The sequence below is a fragment of the Anastrepha obliqua genome, chromosome 1, assembly GCF_027943255.1.
Source record: "Anastrepha obliqua isolate idAnaObli1 chromosome 1, idAnaObli1_1.0, whole genome shotgun sequence".
NCBI lineage: Eukaryota > Metazoa > Arthropoda > Insecta > Diptera > Tephritidae > Anastrepha > Anastrepha obliqua.
This window is the reverse complement of record NC_072892.1, coordinates 59,156,550-59,174,309: the sequence shown is the minus strand read 5'-3', so window position 1 is coordinate 59,174,309 and position 17,760 is coordinate 59,156,550. Positions and strand designations below refer to the sequence as shown.

At 36.8% G+C, this 17,760-nt stretch overlaps 2 protein-coding genes across 5 annotated transcripts in view; one reads left to right on the top strand and one right to left on the bottom strand.

Moving 5' to 3' along the window:
- Nucleotides 1-1,189: 1,189 nt before the first annotated feature.
- Nucleotides 1,190-17,760, bottom strand: part of LOC129253396 (atrial natriuretic peptide receptor 1) — a 119,533-nt gene continuing 102,962 nt past the window's right edge. For all 3 annotated transcript variants that reach the window (XM_054891754.1, XM_054891757.1, XM_054891756.1), the window contains exons 8-9: nucleotides 4,048-4,225; nucleotides 1,190-3,979 (exon numbers count right to left, since the gene is read on the bottom strand). In XM_054891754.1, the coding sequence (XP_054747729.1) occupies nucleotides 2,101-3,979; nucleotides 4,048-4,225 (2,057 nt within the window). In that variant the 3' untranslated portion in view covers nucleotides 1,190-2,100. The remainder of the gene's footprint in view (nucleotides 3,980-4,047; nucleotides 4,226-17,760) is intronic.
- LOC129253398 (uncharacterized) lies at nucleotides 7,144-9,281 on the top strand. Of its 2 annotated transcripts, none has more exons than XM_054891761.1 (3): nucleotides 7,144-8,442; nucleotides 8,545-8,796; nucleotides 8,890-9,281. In XM_054891761.1, the coding sequence occupies exons 1-3, from the start codon at nucleotides 7,440-7,442 to the stop codon at nucleotides 9,144-9,146; spliced, it is 1,512 nt and encodes a 503-aa protein (XP_054747736.1). In that variant the 5' UTR covers nucleotides 7,144-7,439; the 3' UTR covers nucleotides 9,147-9,281. The 2 variants fall into 2 exon arrangements, with proteins under 2 accessions (XP_054747736.1, XP_054747735.1); XM_054891760.1 differs by having other exon boundaries at nucleotides 7,145-8,442; nucleotides 8,542-8,796.

Genomic DNA, 17,760 nt, shown 5'->3' with positions numbered 1-17,760 from the left:
AGAGGCATTAGCCGCAGTCGGCAACGATCGCCAGTGATGATTTTAGATGTTTTAGGGAGTTCATAATAGATGACACACTTCTGATCCCACCAGATGCATAACATAACCTTTGCAGCATCAATATTTTTCTTCGCTGTGATGGACCTGGTTCACCTGGCAGGCTCCAACTTTATTGACGCTGAGAGTTATCATAATAGATCCATTTTTTATCGCTAGTGACGATACGATGCAGAAAACCTTTTCTTTTATGCCGTTCAGGAAGCATCTCACGCGTCACCAAACGTCTTTCGATATCCCTTTTCTTCAATTGATGGGGCACCCAGTTACTTGCTTTCTGGACCATTGCATCAGGTGCAAACGTTTACTGACGGTTGATCTGCCAACATACAACTCTTTAGACATATCGTCCCCTTAGTATTAAAATAGCCTATAAATTTTTTGATGTTTTGAGAAAATGAACTTCAAAATTTTTGTCGAAAGCAGCTCTCACTCAAATCTAAAATAAATCTAAATATTTATTATTTTTTGACTGACGTTTTGACCCACTTTGTGGAACTAGAATTTGACAAAATTTTGACCACATATAAAATCAACGATGGAGAATCCAAAAATTAAAAAAAAAAAAAATAATAGCCTATGAGCACATAGGCTATTGTTATACTAAGGGGACGATATCATCTAGGGTTCGACATGCGTCTTCATCCAATAATTATTGTAGTTGAGTATCTTCGAGTTTTTGTCGGTGCTCCTTCGCGATCTTTATCACTTACGTCGAAATTACCACTTTGGAAGCGTCGAAACCACTCTTTACAAGTTGTACTTGATGGAGCGTGATTACGGTAAATATTGATCAATACACGACACGTTTCGGTTGCACTTTTCTTTAAAGGTAATAATGAAGCATGACTTCCCGCAAATGCAGTTTTTTCCGGACTTTACTCTTCAAACGAATGTTAACCTCTGCCATCGAGACCACACATATACACCTTCAAATCACCAGTATGTATATTACTAGAGCGAACATAAAAATAGCGACACCTCTTTTACGAGAGCGGAAACTTATTCCCATACCAATAAAATTACCATTTACTTACTTTATTCCTGCCCATAGCTTGAGAATGAAAATATCATAAATTAATATTTAAAATAATTAACTATATGCTTTATTTTTTAATCTAGAGTTTTTTTTACAATAATTTAATTATTTTTCTAAATATACTATACGATAGTTAAGTAAAAATAAAAAAAATAAATATAGCTTAAAAAATTTTTTTTTACACATCAAAATAATTTGTTAAAGTTTTGAGAACAGCCACTGGGGAAGGATAATTTTAAAGAAATACTAAACCATATGCATACATTCAGTGAAGCTTAGCACACAAGCAAATCACATAACTTACAAACTATTTGTGATGATCATTTATTAAGAAAATGCATTTAACAGTACAGTTTATTAATTAAAATTCATTTTTTAGCAATAGTTAAAATTTGTTGCCTACATTTTGCATATTGCTACAACAACAATAATTTAACATTGAACTGGGAGACATTTCTGTTATGCATCACTAATTTATTTTTACCCATGAGTAATTTTTCCAACCAGTTTTATTTTTAAGACAGTACTGAGTACAAGTATTTGTGAAGCTTTAATTTAACTATTTACTTATGGTTTAAAACTATGTAGATGTATAGACTTACTGCTTAATATATTTGTGTGTACGCGTATTTCGAAACTACCTATCATTAAATCCATAACACATGAATATGCGCGTACAAATCAGCATTTTTTGTTTGTAAAATTTTCGTATGTTTTTTTTCATGAAAAAATCCAACATAGGTAGTTTAACTTTTTTAAATATCTTCGTAATTTCCTTGCTTTCATTTTGATTGTTACCCAATTATTTAAGCTAATCCGCAGTTTCCTTTCAATAAAAGCAGTTACCCTAACAGTTACTCTCGTTACAATAATTGTACGTGTACAGTTCACTGCGTAAGCGTACAAATGTTCCACCTCAATTCCGTATTTGCTTTGCAACAGAAAAGAAAAAATTTGTTTCCATTTTACCTACTTTGAAATCTATAATAAAGATCTATACTAAATTATGAATTAATTTTGCCTAGCAACGGTTGTGCCGCAGTTCCCACTGAAGATGGCGTTACTGCCACTGCGTTGCTGCTGCCTTCACCTGTTCCCACACTCACACCACCCACGGTCGCGCCATTCCCTCGATTATCCATAGGCGCTGCAGCTTTGCCTATAAGATGCAAATTTTTCGCATTATTCGCTTTTACAATGTTGCTGTAGCTGTTGTTGTTGCTATGGGATGCACTATTCCCATCGCTGCCGCCACAGCCACTTCTAGTTATAGCAAGATTATTCACTTTGCTGCCTTCCAACAAATGCGCCTTACTACTATTCAGATGATTGTTTAAGGGTAGGTCGTCTTCATCGTCAGCATTACTGCAAAGGTTGTACATATCCGACCCTGTGCCTGATATGGGTCGTCGTTGTAAGAGTTGGGCTGAAGCATTCGTTTCACAGGTGTCATTGACGGCCTCATCTTCATGATCACCATCATCATTGGCTACTTGAAATTTGATGCGTAAGCCACTCTGTAGGCTGCCATTGTCGGGGCGGGCACTTGAAACTAATGTCGAAATTGTCGGTGAGGGTTTCATACGTATGCGTGGCGCCGCCGATACAGTTGGTTGCAGCACGCCACTTAGATTGGAATTCGAGTTGGATTGCAGCAAGTGTGTATAGCTGTTGCGGTGATGATTTGTAAGATTGTTATTGTGATTTTTTAGCGCGCCAGATAGCGGTAGCCGTAAGTTGGCCAATTCGTTGTGGCTCTCTTTGCGCGGTTCACGCAATGAACTGCTGCTGTAGATGTCTCCAGCCAGTCCAGGCGACTTGCAGATAGCCAAATTATGGTCCTTGCCGTATTGTTTAGTGTTGTCCAGGTAGTAATTGAAGTCTTCCGGCTTAAATTCGTTGCCATTCAATTTCGGTGATGATGAGGATATTTTACGCTTAACGCGCAAGTTCGGCGTTGTAACTGAATTACTTTGTTCAGTTATCACAGTTGGTGATGTTTGTGAGTTTTGTGAGATCTCTGAATGCTGTTTTTGCAGTATAACGCCATGGCGTTGGGGCGGATGCTTCAGTGAACAGCGCCTCGAATTCAGCAATTGTTGCGAGGGCACCGAAGGTGATTCTGGCTTGGGTACTTCACCTTCCAGCCAATAGGTGAGCATTTCACCCTTGCCCTTCATGGGCACATAGCCACGTTGTGTGGTAACGAACGTGCCGAACTCGTCTAGCGCCTTCTTGGTATTTTCACTAATATGTATACGCAGCGCTTCACCATTCGATTCCATACGTGACGCCGTATTCACTGTGTCGCCAAAGAGACAATAGCGTGGCATTTTGAGGCCGACAACGCCCGCAACGCAAGCGCCGGTATGTAGGCCGATACGCAGCTTCAGTTGGTCTTGCGGTCGATGGTGTATTCTGAATTTGTGCACTGCACCTAGCAACGCCAATGCTAGACGCGCAATCTCGCGTGCATGCTGGCTGCCATTACGTATAGGCAGGCCAGACACAACCATGTAAGCATCGCCAATTGTTTCTACTTTATAAACATCGAAATTCTCGACGATGGAATCGAAGCAGGTGTAGAGGTCATTGAGAAATTGCACCACCTGCATAGGTGTGCTCTCCGCAGAGATGGCGGTGAAGCCAACAATATCACTAAAGTAGATGGTGACTTGATCGAAAGTTTCAGCCACCACTGGTTGGCCGCTTATCAACTGCGCTGCAACGCTCTGCGGCAAGAGTTGGTATAGCAGCTTTTCACATTTCTTCTTCTCTTCAATGTAGTCTTGTGTGCGTTCTTCGACGAGCTCCTCCAGATTATTCGCGTACAATTCCATACGTTTGAGTAGATTATCGACAATGTTGCCAGTCTCGTTGTCCCTGAGTGAAAAAAAGGTTGGATTATTAGAAAGATTTTTGAGGTATTTTACGTTGCGACTCATACTCACTTATTTATACGACGTATGATTGATTTGAGTGCATTGAAGTCGGGACGATCTATAGGATCCTCGGACCAACATTTAACCATGAGGTTGTTAATATCAAGATATCCATCGTGGTCATCGATGTAGGGACGAAATGGTATGGATGTTAGTTCTGGATAACATTTGACTAGTTGAATAATTTCTAAAAATAAGAAAAAAGTTAAAATGTAGTGTTGAGGTTTAAAATGATATAATGAAAAATTTAAAAATACAGGGTGGCTGATGAAAGCCGCTACCAAAAAAAAAAATTGAATAACTTTTTTTCTTTTTAAGTTATCTGTTCCATTTTTGTTTTAATTTGCAGATTGATCTTTAAAATTTATTAAAACGCTATCACGCACTGGAGTCCGTAGTTTTGGTACAGAGAGAGTACAGGCGGATGTTTGGCGGCGATCCCCCGAGCAGATGGACCATAATGAGACTGGTGAATAATTTTGCTGAGCAAGGAACAGTCGCAAGAAGGCCTTATCATCGAAACCCACCAGTTCGGACGGAGGAAACGATCGCTGCTGTAGCTGCAGCTATACAAAGCAATCCAAGGGTTTCAACAAGAAGCTTATCTGCTCAACTTGGTGTCAGCCGACAGTCTTTGCAAACAATAATGCACAAAGATTTAGACTTATTTCCCTACAAAATTCAAATGGTTAACAAACTGAATGCAGCAGACTTGCCGATTCGCTTGGAATTTTGCCAGAAGATCCTGCAAATGGTGGAAGAAGACCAAAACATGTTAAACTGCCTTTTCATGTCTGATGAGGCCCATTTCGATTTAAACGGCATTGTGAACAAACAAAATTGTCGAATATGGAGTACTTCTAACCCACAGATACTCCACGAGACGGAATTGCATCCTCTTCGCGTGACAGTGTGGTGTGCGGTTTCTTCTCGCTGTATTGTCGGGCCTTATTTTTTTGAAGAAAATGGTCACACCGTTACGTTATTTGAAAATGCTGAAAGAATTTTTCTATCCAGAACTACGCCGAAAGAGAATTCCTTTCAACTCTGTGTGGTTTCAACAAGATGGGGCAACGTCTCACATAGCCCAGACTGTTATGACAGAGTTGCGACGAAAATTTCCCAATAAACTGATTTCAAGAAACTCCGAATTTCGTTGGCCCCCCAGGTCGCCTGACCTTACTGCACCTGACTTTTTCTTGTGGGGTTTATGTAAACAAGAAGTTTATAAAACAAAGCCAACAAATTTGGATGAACTAAAACAATCCATTCGGGCAACAATTGCGGCTATTCCTGTCGTAACTCTCAAAGCAGCAATGAACAACTTTTTACTAAGATGCGCACTTGTGTCAACGAGCATGGGGGGCATTTAAATTCAATTATTTTTAAAACTAGTTAAGCTACTTTTAATAAAATTTAATGACCTTCAGCTTGAAAAAAAATAAATGAATTCCATACACTAAAAAAAAGTTATTTGAGTTTCTTAATGTAGCAAAATTCATCAGCCACCCTGTAATTTGCTGAAATGAATTAAAGCTAGACAGGCTTGATGGCTACTGTAGCTGATTAGACTTGCGCGCGGAATATCGTTTGTTAGTCTGAACAAAACATTACATTACTCGTAAAAGGTGTCAAGCAAAGCGACCATGTACCTGGAGTCATTGACTTGGAGAATCTTACATATAGCTGACTTCTCATTACTCTAACTTTTTTTCATAGCAATTTATAATCCAGTACATTTAAAAAAACTGCTTTTAAAGGACATATCATTGATTCGTTACCCCAGTTTTTTATATCTGCCTTATGGTGCGCGTGAAGCAAGCCCATAGTGTTTCCTTGTGAAAATGTATCATGTACTAGGTTGTTCAATAAGTTTTGCGGTTCGATAAGAAAAACACAATTGTATGGTTTGAAATACACTTTATTATTCAGTATGGTCTTCCGCAGCATCGATACACTTGTTCCAACAAGATTCCATTTTATGAATTTCATCCCTGAAACGAGAATCTGCAAAGGCTGCAAAATACGTTTCCACAGCTGTTATGACCTCATCATTTGTTGAAAAACGCTTTCCATGCATGAATTTTTTAGGTCTGGAAACAGATGGAAGTCGATTATGGACAAATTAGGTGAATACGCTGGATGCTCCAACAATTCGAACTTTAATTCATGGATTTTAGCCATTGTCAAAATGCTCTTGTGAAACGGTGCATTTGTCCTGATAAAAAATATTATAATTTTTTTCTTTTGCGAACTGGGTCTTTTTTAATGAATTCTTCAGCTGGTCTAAAAGTTTAAAATAATATTCAGAATTCATTGTTTTACCAGTTTGCAAGTAATCCACAAACAAAATTTCTTTCGCATCCCAAAAAACTTGATGCTACCACCTTCTTGGCCGATTTCTGGACATGGACTTGTTTCGGCGCCGAAGAACCAGGTTCATACCTCTCTTTAGTTTTTTGTTTTGATTTGGGATCTGGTGATCGACCAAAGTCTCATCCATAGTCCTGAATTGACGCACAAAATCCACTTTATCCTTTCGACAACGCTCTAAATGTTGCTGAGAAAGTCGCATTCGAATGTGTTTTCGTTCCATTGTTAGTGAATGTGGCCGCCATTGTGTACACAGCTTTCTGAAATCTCAATACTTCAGTCAAAATATTGCTTACACTGCAATGAGATGCCTAGGGCTTCTACTTAATTTCTCTCAATCCACGATTATCCAATACGATATCCTGTATTTTTTCTACGATTTCTGGTGTTGTTGCTATTTTTGAACGTCCTTGACGTGGATCGTCTTCAAGGCTTGTACGACCACTAATCTTTCTACTCTACTAATTGATGGCGAAAATCCTTATAAACTTTCAACATTCGTTCATAAATTTTCCTTGCTTTTAAACCTTCCAAAAATAAAAATTCAATCACTTGGCTTGTAAAGAAAGAATGAATTGACAGACTCAAATGAAACTTCACATCCAACATAAAAAAAAAAATTAGGTTAGTAGCAACACTTTCTCTTGTCGAACAGCTAAACTTATTGAACCACCTAGTATATTTTTGAGTAAAAGTAAAAAAAAAATATTTTCCCTAATACCTAATACGCAACCATATTTATCTTCTGTCATATTTCAATTTGAAATGATCTTTTACAAAAATAAAATTAAAATTATATGCACATACATACATACATATGGAAGTTATATTTTCTCTAAAATTGTACAAACTTTAAGAATAACGAGTGGCGAGCTGTGAAAACTAAATACGCAAATTATTGTACTGAGAATGTTGCTTTCTTTGTCTTGAATAAAGTTGACTTACAAAAATCTGGGTGTAGTCCGAAGAGCTAATATTTATCGGCCGAAAATCATTGATGCTCAATAGAAAGAAGAATTATAGGTGAAATGTCAAAATGCAGGCTGGAAAAGGAAAGTGCAAGTAGGAAATGTAGCTCCAGCAAGGAATCATTACGTAATATTTGGGATGCTTCGGTTACGCTTGGCAAGGGAAGTGATACATTAACCAATTCAAAGGCTTCAAAGGAATACGAAGACAGCAGTAAGTCGAAAAGTCAGTATCGGGCGAATCCAAATATAACAGCAAAACAACATAGATTTGCGCAACTACAATCCACAGAAAGCCAACATTCTACAGATTCACATGTTGCAACTGTAGCGTCTGACAAAATAGAAAATTTGACTACTACAACATTCAATTTACCAAAGCACAACACTTGGTTAAGGAATACCAAACCTAAGCATGCAAGGCAATCATTTCTATATGAACATTATCCCCTCAAACCTTCACTGCTGTATGGCAGTCCATCAAAAGTCGGGCGTGATCATCTAAAACTTTTGGACCAGATTTCTTATTTGCCACAAAAATCACTGCATTCCATTTCCGCATCATTGACCACTTTTCAATGTGCTTTGGTGAATCCGCGAATCAGTCCAGTGGATAGGCTGGAAAATTTGCAGCACACACGTCTAGGGAGTGGAGCGGAAGCACGCAGCAATAACGAAACTGTCATTTCTGATACGGCAAGGAAGACAAGAAGTGCGTATAAAGCTGAAGGGGAAACAGTGGAAAATGTTTGTGCGAATTGTCGCCGCAATGCATTTTTAGTCTCACATGGCTCGCAATATTCCACGGACACTAAAAGCACAATTAAAGTTAGAGATGTGAACACCACGAAGAGTTTAGGCGATACAACACAGCCGAAAGGCCACAATACTTTGTCTGAGAAAGATAAATCCGACTTTGATGATCAAACAAATTTACAGCAACAGGATTCACTGCTGCTGTATCGCAACAAGCAGCAACGTTATCGGCAAGAATCTAAGGCAGAATTAAATGAGAGCAACAAGGATGTGCTTCCGCTGGCTTCGTCGCAATCCAGCGTAGATAGTAAGTTTTGCCAAACAAACACTTGAATTAAAAATTATCTAATATCTCAGCTGAAATACACGAAAAGCGTTAAAAATCGACTTAAGAAACATTTTTCAGTAGGGAAAGTGTCAACCGCACAAGCAACCGCCTCCACCAATTCACTCGCACCCGACTACATTGCGTCCGTACCCATTTTCGAAGTGCTAACGGCAAACGCTGTCCACAACTACACTAACCAACTGCCATTAAAACATAAGGATTCGCTATTGCTTTATGCAAATTTAAAGAAAAAACGACGGAAGTCATGTAGCGTTAAAATTTTGGAAGTTCGGGAGGGTAAACTTTTACGTTTTGTTAGGTTCTCTGACGAGGGTATGTACTATATGCCTTATAAATACTTGTATATGAATATTTATACGCGCGCATTTATCTGTGCCATTAATCCCGTTATATACGTACATCTAGCGCATCTCATACGTAAGCCGTCAGACGAGGATATTATTTTTAGCAGTGCTCGAAGATTAAACCACAAAGCACAATGCTGGGATGAGTCACGTATTGCTTGGCTGGCTGAGTTAGAACGTCGCCAGGAGGTTCGTAGGCGGCGAAAGAGACGCTCAGAATATCAAAAGTCGAAACAGAATGCAACCAAAAGCGTTTTTGGCCAATGTACGTTCTTGTGCCAAAGAATACGTTTGTGGCTGGCTAATTGGATCATTTAATGCAAGTAGATGTACTGATTGATATGTGTATTTTTTATTCGAAGCTTCTATACATTGTTATTGGCTCATTTAAAGAGAAAGTGAATTATTTAAAAAAAAAATACGTTAGCAGTTGAAATAAATTGGTGATTCTGACGATTACCTTGAGTGCATTATTGCTATACTACGCAGATTATAAGGAGATCATTGTTGGTAAAATCCTACTGAGGGTCGTCGGATTATTCGACTAGTTTGATACAAACGTGTTCAAATCAGCATGGAACTTGGAGGAACACGCCCATTAAGATCTAAACGGATGGATCTAAAATGGATACCGGTTTAGAATCAGTGTTATATTGCGAAGAGCTTTTTATCAGTGAATCCCTTAAACTACCCCATCACTTTAGTGTTTTCCAAGCGGAAATAAGCGCTATTCATGAAGCCTTAAGGGGGAAAGCTGGTCTAGAATTTTGAAAAAATCGAAAAATTTTTTTTTGTCTTAACCCTTAGGAGCATGGTGGGAAGCCAGGTTCCCACCTTCTTTTTTCTCAACTTTTCTCTACAGATTTGATATTTATGAAAATGGGACCGAGAAAATTTATTTATATGATAATCCATATATCAAAGAATGTAACTGAAACTAAGAAAATTGTTTTGCGTGAATTTATAAACAATTACAGATAAACAAATTGAAAAAATCGTCTATTTTCAGGAAAAAATTCATTTTTCAACAAAGTACATAATGTATAAAGATGGGACATGATACTATAAGGTTTTTGAGGTTGCTGATTACGAATCTGAGGTCAGATTTGAGAAATTCAATATGGCGGATACAAAATGGCGGACATATTTTTTGAAAAATTGTTGGATACTCACCAAGTTTGATATTAGGGAGTTTTTGGGGTCGCTGATTACGAATTTTGGGTCAGATTTGAAAAATTCAAAATGGCGGATACAAAATGGCGGACATATTTTTTGAAAACTTGTTGGATACCAAAAACTCCCTAATATCAAACTTGGTGAGTATCCAACAAGTTTTCAAAAAATATGTCCGCCATTTTGTATCCGCCATATTGAATTTCTCAAATCTGACTCAAGGTTCGTAATCAGCGACCCCAAAAACCCCCTAATGTCAAATTTGGTAAGTTTCCAAAAAATTTTTCAAAAAATAGGTCCGCCATTTTGTATCCGCCATATTGAATTTCTCAAATCTGACCTCAGATTCGTAATCAGCGACCCCTGAAACCCTTAAAATTACATGCAATCATAAAAGCGGTTGGTAAGTAAAATGTGTGCTTCAAAGGGTTAAAAGGTGCTTTAGGGTCTTAGAAATAATATACCAAATGAGGGATGCCAGCAAAAATGTCTAAATGCCCAAATTTTTCATTCGACGGCAGTGCCTCGCAGGTATGCCCCGAACGCTACTTACAACTTTAAACGCGTTTTTCTCGAAATCACTTTTTTTAAACTGGCCGAAGACATAACTCAAACAAATCTTTACCGATTCTTACGAAATTTTGACAATACATTCGAAATACCTTTCTCCGGAGACGTACGTAGGATTTTTTATTTATATTACATAGTTTTTTTTTTTAATCAACAATTTTATGTCGTTGTTTATAGTGAAAATTGTAACTTTTTGTTCAAACGTGCACCATTTCGCGAAAAAAACAAAATATCGAAAAAATCCTACGTACGTCTCTTTCTGTTGTTATATAGAAACTAAAAAAAATTTATTTTTTGATCCAGGAGAAAAATTAAGGAGTTTACGTCTTCGGCAATGGACCCACTAGAAAAAAAGGCGCCTTAGGAGAACTGCTGGGCAGCGGCCATTTTGAAATTAATTCAGACGAAAAATTTTGTATTTGTACCATGAAAGCTATATTATTAAACCTATTTCACAGATTTTCGATTGATTCCTTTGTTGAGTCAAAATAAATTCATAAAATATGCCCATTTTTTGCGCTCTAGACCAGCTTCCCCCCTTAAGATGGTTAGAGATAACCACAATATCATTCAAAGATATCTGCATTCTATCTGCCTACGGGCTCTGGATGCATTCCACATAACATCAAGTAGTGCCTTACATTGCCGCCAATATCTTAATGAGGTGGCTAAATAGTATCGTATTACCTTATGCTGGGTTCCAGGCCACAGAGATTTACCAGGGGCCAACTTGGAAGAGAAGGTACCGGTATGCCAAACATAAATAATTTTATGGGGGTACCTCTCGCAACTTGTAAGCTTCTTGTTATAGACGCACTAAACAACTACATATGTGAAATTGCTAGGTAAACAAGGCCAAGACTAAATTTACGTCTATCCAATAATATGTATTATAAAATGGAGTAGATTTCAAATTAGGACCTTAGTAAGGGCCCTCACAGGATATTCGCTCATAGGAAATCACGCAAGGAGATTAGGCGTTTACATGCATGATTTCTATCGTAGCTGTAGGAACGAGGAGTTGGAAACAATTCAACACCTTTTTTGCACATGACCGGCTTTAGGCAGAAGCAGGAACCGATATTTAAGGTCCTACCTCTTAATGAATTTGGATAATCACTTTAGGTATCAACAATCTTTTACGCTTTGTTCAAAGCTCAGTATAGTTGAATCTGGGAGGGGAAATGTAGCCCCTATGGCTCACAACGCACTATGGGCTGGCATCAAGAAAGGTGGCCAAAAGTCGGTTTTGGAACTGGGACCAATGGAGTATATTTTTGATATCTATACACTTTAGAGCAGCTATGAGCAAAATTTCAGAGAATTTCGTTTAGTAGTTTTGCCATTAAAGGGCGATAACCATTCATACTTCGGCTTTTTTTGCACTTGGTCATATAGTTAAAAACAGTGCGAAATTCGAATATCGCTCAAAATATTTTTGGTAAATTTTACGTTTTTGTATTCAGTTAGAATATTCCAACACAGATTATACTGAAAAAGCTTTGAAATAAAGGAACTTGAAATTAATTTTATTCTTAAAATGTTGTTTTTTACCAAAAAGTTTTAGCCGTCGAATGCTGGCAACTTTTGGCACTCCATGATATTAACAAAATTTCAATATGAAAATATTCTTTGAAGTATCTATTATTACCTATTAATGCGCAAATGTGCGCTTTTTAGTATTTTCAGAGATAACGGTAAAAACGTATGTGCGCTCTGAACAGCTTTTGTACTGTGTCTATGTTCAAATGCCCATAACGTTTTACTGAATTGACAGATTTGAGTCATTTTTGATATATTAAAAATATTTTTAAAAAATCGTTACACAGCCAATAGAAATGTTTTTTTTGTTTACATTACAAAAGTAACAAAGTAGCCATGATAAATTAAAAAAATCGTTGGGAGAACGTAATTCTGATTGGGGGAAGGTTTTTTTAAATGTCTAGAATTTTGCTTCTAACAACATAGTAGGCATTAAATCAAAAATAAATTTCAGAAAATTCGAAACTTAGTTGGTCGGCTCATTGTTAAATGCAATTTAATCAAAGCTGTTTCATTATAATGGCGACATTCACGAAGAAGGAAATTTTAGATGCCAATGATGCTGAAAAAGGAAGCGGTGTAAAATATATTTTAAATAAATTACTAATTGAAGAAAATAAGGTACATTCTGAGGATCTTAAGCGTTTAGTTAAGATGGTTGCGTCTCTTATTTCTAAAAGAAAGGTTAAATACAAAAAAACCAAAAAAAATAATAAATCATTTACAGAGAAAAATGTCGAATGGATTAATTCACAGTTTCTCATTCCAGAATTAAGAATAAAGTCTAGTTCCGATTCTTCTTCCTTGAAACGTGGTCGCCCATGTGTTGAATTTGAAAAAATGTCAGATCGATCGAAGCGGCGGGCAATTGCAGAAATAAGCCAGCAATGTGAAAACGATCCTCTAAAAATATTATTGGCGGCACGACAAGCTGCAATAAAGTCTCAGGAGTGCGAATTAAGTTCGGTTTTGAAGAAAATCATAGAAAACCCAGAGTATTGCGTGAAAATAAAGCAATCCAGTAAAGCCACGCTTTCACTTATTGTGAAATCTCCTGAAGAAGCTCTGGCTTTTTTGATCGATAATGGGCTTTCAAAATCAGTTTATACAAATATAAGGTTAGCAACAAAATTAAGCGGAGCTGATGTTTGGCCTCCTTACGATCGATTAAAGGAAGCTAAAGAGCAATGTAGACCTCTAAAAGAATTCATTCAAATAAATGAGAATGAAGCTAAGTGCGATCTTCAAGCGCTTTTAAATCATACTGCCAGAAGAATTGCCGAGTTGCAGCAAGAAGTAGTACTTTTATATGCACAGAAGTCTAATTTTTGCGACATTGAAGCTGTTTTTATTTTTTCTTGGGGGTTTGATGGAACCAGTGGATTTCCATCATTCAAACAACCTTATTCTGAATCAAGTGTAGAAAAAGTTGATACAAATTTACTTGCTTGTACATGCATTCCTTTAAGATTAGTAACGTCAAATGGGACCATTTTGTGGAACAACGCTATTTCTCAATCTGAAAAATTTTGTCGCCCAATTTCACTTAAATGGATAAAAGAAACTACTGAAATTATTAAATCACAAAAGCAAATAATGGACGAACAAATTAATAAGCTCGAGTGCTTGGAAATTGAGGTACAACATTTTCGTATACGTTTACATTTTTCTTTGCATATGACTCTAATAGATGGTAAAGTTTTAAATGCACTTACTGACACAACATCATCACAGTCATGTCCAATTTGCCACGCGACACCAAAACAATTCAATGATCTCCAATATTGCGACAGATGTTTTCTTACCAATTACTGGCTCCCTGCAGCATGGCATAAGTCCATTGCACGCTTGGATTAAAATTTTGGAATGCTGTTTAAATATTTCATACAGGAAAAATATAAGAAAGTGGAGAGTCTCAAACGAAGTTGATAAAAAAGAATATTCGCGCAGAAAAGCAGAAATACAAGATATTTTGTGGAAGAAATTGGGATTGAAAGTGGACATGCCCAAGGATAGAGGTTGCGGAAACAGTAATGATGGCAATTCAGCTCGTCGGGCTTTTCAAAATTCAGAAGTCTTTGCAAATTGTTTAGAGTTGAATACAGAATTAGTAACCAACTTTTCAATAATATTAATGGCTTTATCCTGCCATCTGCCGATAGATCCTAATAAATTCAATATACTGTGCCATCAGACTGCAAGAATTTATGTTGCGAACTACAATTGGTATTTTATGCCTGCGACGGTTCATAAAATATTAATTCACGGCTCTGCGATTATAGAAAATAGTATTTTACCTGTAGGAATGTTTGCAGAAGAAGCTTCTGAAGCCCGCAATAAAAATTATAAGTGTTACCGTGAGCGGCACAGTCGGAAATGTAGTCGAGAAGCTACAATGCAAGATATGTTCTTGCGTTCTATGGATTCCTCAGATCCACTAATAGCGTCTCATAGCTTGAGTTCACGACTACAAAAACGAAAAAAATTGCCTCTTCCATCTGCTTTACTCGCATTACCAGAGGTTCCGCAAAGTGAAGAGTAACGGCCACTCCTCAAAAGAGATAAAAAAAAAGTAAATCATAAAAAAAATATAAAAATATAAAAAAATTAAAAAAAAAAAATCTTAAAAAAGCAAAAAAAAATATTTTCAGTTGAAATCAATTTTATTTTCCTAAAATATCTTTAATTTTCAAATTAAGAAAAATATAAAATAAAAAAATCTTAAAAAAAAATCGTTTTAATAAAAAAAAACCAAAAAACCGTAAAAAAAAATTTAAAAAATAAAAAAAAAAAAAAAAAAAAAATAAAAAAAAAATTAAAAAAAATAAAAAAAAAATAAAAGTGGAGTCTTCTAAACCTGTAACCTCCTCGTGGTAGGCTCTGGAAACTGCAAATGTGCACCAAACTTTGCAGGCTAATAACAGGCTTATGAAAGTGCTGGAATTTTCAACTTAGGCGCTTGGTATAAAGATTTTTCAAATTCTGAGTCCAGATTCGAAATCAGCGACCTCGAAAACCCCTTTATGTAAATATTTGTATAAAAAATTGATTTTTTTTAATTTCGGCCGCCATATTGGATCCGCCATATTGAATTTTTAAATTCTGAGTCCAGATTCGAAATCAGCGACCTCGAAAACCCCTGTATGCAAATATTTGTATAAAAAAATTGATTTTTTAAAATTTCGGTCGCCATATTGGATCCGCCATATTGAATTTCTAAAATCTGATTTCAGATTCGACATCAGCGACCCCAAAAACATTTATATACCAAGTTTCACGAAAAAATGTTTTGATTTCGATTTATGGCCGCTTTTCCTTGATGCCAGCCCATAGTGCAACGGACCCAAGGTTAGGCTGATGATTTGGAGAGCTGAATCGCTGGGAAACAGTATCGAACCTCATGTAACGAGTTCTGCGCCTTACGCAGAAGTGGTGTGATAATAAAGGGCTTTCGGCATGCGCTAGCGAGTGGCGAATACATGAAGCAACTGGTATAAATAAACATACGTTGGCAGCACTGAGAAAGAGCACTTTGTGTTGGAGCACTTAATGAGTATTAGTGAGACCGAGTTTATACAGAGAAACTTTTGTTGCTTCAACTCGTTACTTGTTGATGTTCGTGCTCTGTCAATACTCTTTGTGTTCTCATTCTTCTCAATGATGTTGTTGACTGTAGACTAAAAACTAGACAATTTGCCAAATATCGGAAAAGAGAGTTGGCAGCATTGAACATAGCGAGTTATATCACTTTTATAAGGTATAACCATTCTCGCTAGTAGCGAAACTTGCTCGAAAACTTTGTTGTTGCTTTTACATGCATTTTTTCATCAAACGAGCATTCTAAAAGTTATGGTTCTAATTTGGCATAGCAACCCCGCCAATCTGCCCAAACAAAACGACAAAGCACTTAAAACATCACACACCATGATTCAATTATGAAAGGTTTGCTCACTAGTGACTTTCGATTTTTGACACTCCTTTACAAAAGGTTGCATTTAAAGAAGGTACTTAAATTGGAAAAAATTAAATCCTTTTTGTGTTACTTAAATGGAAACAAACTGCGAACGGCTTAAAAAATAAATTTTAATTAATATTTGAATGTAAATAATGGTATAGATAGAAGTTATTAGCGGAAATTGTCAAGTCTAATATTAAAACAAGAAATTATATCACATAATCCAATTTAATGTCAATTAATTTTTAAATATAAAACCAATCGCGAAGTTTCGAATATGAAACTATTTTGTTAAAAATAAATAAATAATTGGCACGTACAATTCTGTTAGGTGTTACCCCGAGATCTTCCTCCTATTTGTAGCGCGCGTTCCACAATTACAAAGACCTACAGTTTTAAGCCGATTCCGGTAGATGGTTTTTTATGAGAACCTTTTTCATGCTGGTACTGTGCTTTGCTAAGCCTTCTCTGGACACTTCATCCATCTATTGGAAGGTGGGCTCATCGGAAACAAGTTCTGTCAATCCCAACTTTTTTATAATGAGGTTTGCAATGTTATCGATTGCGTCGGGACTATCCAATTATTCTCTCTGCCGTAACTCTTTAGCAAAAGCTAGCTCTTTGCAAAACATGAATTCCATCTAAATCACCACAGAAATAAAGCTTTTTACCTAAATTCTCCACTCACCAATCTAAGATTGCGTCAATTACTCTATCTTGTCCTGATTTAAGCGTATGTATTTCATGTCATACTACCATGGTCCGGAACATACCGATGAAAACTATTTAGCGAGTTGTTGCTCGTAAGCAGACCATTTTGAAAATGAAATGTTTTTGTACAAATTTTACTTTTCCTCCACTTTTACTTAAAATTTCTAGAGCTAGCAACCCAGTGTCTTGCTAAGGGAGCCGCTTCGTCAAGAGAGAACGAGAAAGCTGCTTACTGAGAAAACCTTTAATAATTGAATCATGGTTTTGTACAATGTCTATTACGTCTTACAATAACTGAAAGTTTATATCATTTTCGACCAGAAATAAGTTAAAAAACACTATTTTAGAAGAAAGTTCGGCTGGTTTTCGCAACGCGCAATATAAATCGAACCGAACTTTTTTGGCCGAAGCGGAAAATGGCTTGATCTCTGGCTGAGCATCGTCAAACGTGCATAAATAAGGGGTTTTGCAATAACAGGTGTAATGAATGAATAGATTGCTCTATCGAGAGATGATTAACGATTTTTTTGGCCGAATTGATCTGGACAACGTTTATTTTGAACAAGACGACGCTACGTGCCACACAAGCAACGAAACCATTGATCTTTTACGGGAAAAGTTTCCGGATCGTGTTATCTCTCGAAGAGGTGATCACAATTCGCCACCGTGATCTTGTGATTTAACACCTTGTGACTTTTTTCTTTGAGGCCACGTGAAAGAGAAGGTCTACGCCAACAGCCCAGGGTCGATTCAAGACCTCAAAGATGGAATTCGTGAAGCTATCGGGGACATAGGCCAGCCATTTTGCAATTTGGTTATGGAAAATTTCATGAAAAGGATATTGTCCTGTAAGCATGGTCGTGGTGGCCATTTGCCTGATGTTATTTTCCACTATTAACGGCATACCTTCCTCTTTATAATGAAATAAACATCCGATCATTTGTATTAAAAATAGCCTTTTCCTTTGATTATCAAAATAAA

Excerpts from the sequence above, each read along its gene's own strand:
- LOC129253398 (XM_054891760.1), top strand. The coding sequence starts at position 7,440 with ATGTCAAAATGCAGGCTGGAAAAGGAAAGTGCAAGTAGGAAATGTAGC. Across the intron at positions 8,443-8,541 it reads GTCGCAATCCAGCGTAGATA|TAGGGAAAGTGTCAACCGCA; the intron begins GTAAGTTTTGCC and ends AACATTTTTCAG. Across the intron at positions 8,797-8,889 it reads TGTTAGGTTCTCTGACGAGG|CGCATCTCATACGTAAGCCG; the intron begins GTATGTACTATA and ends ACGTACATCTAG.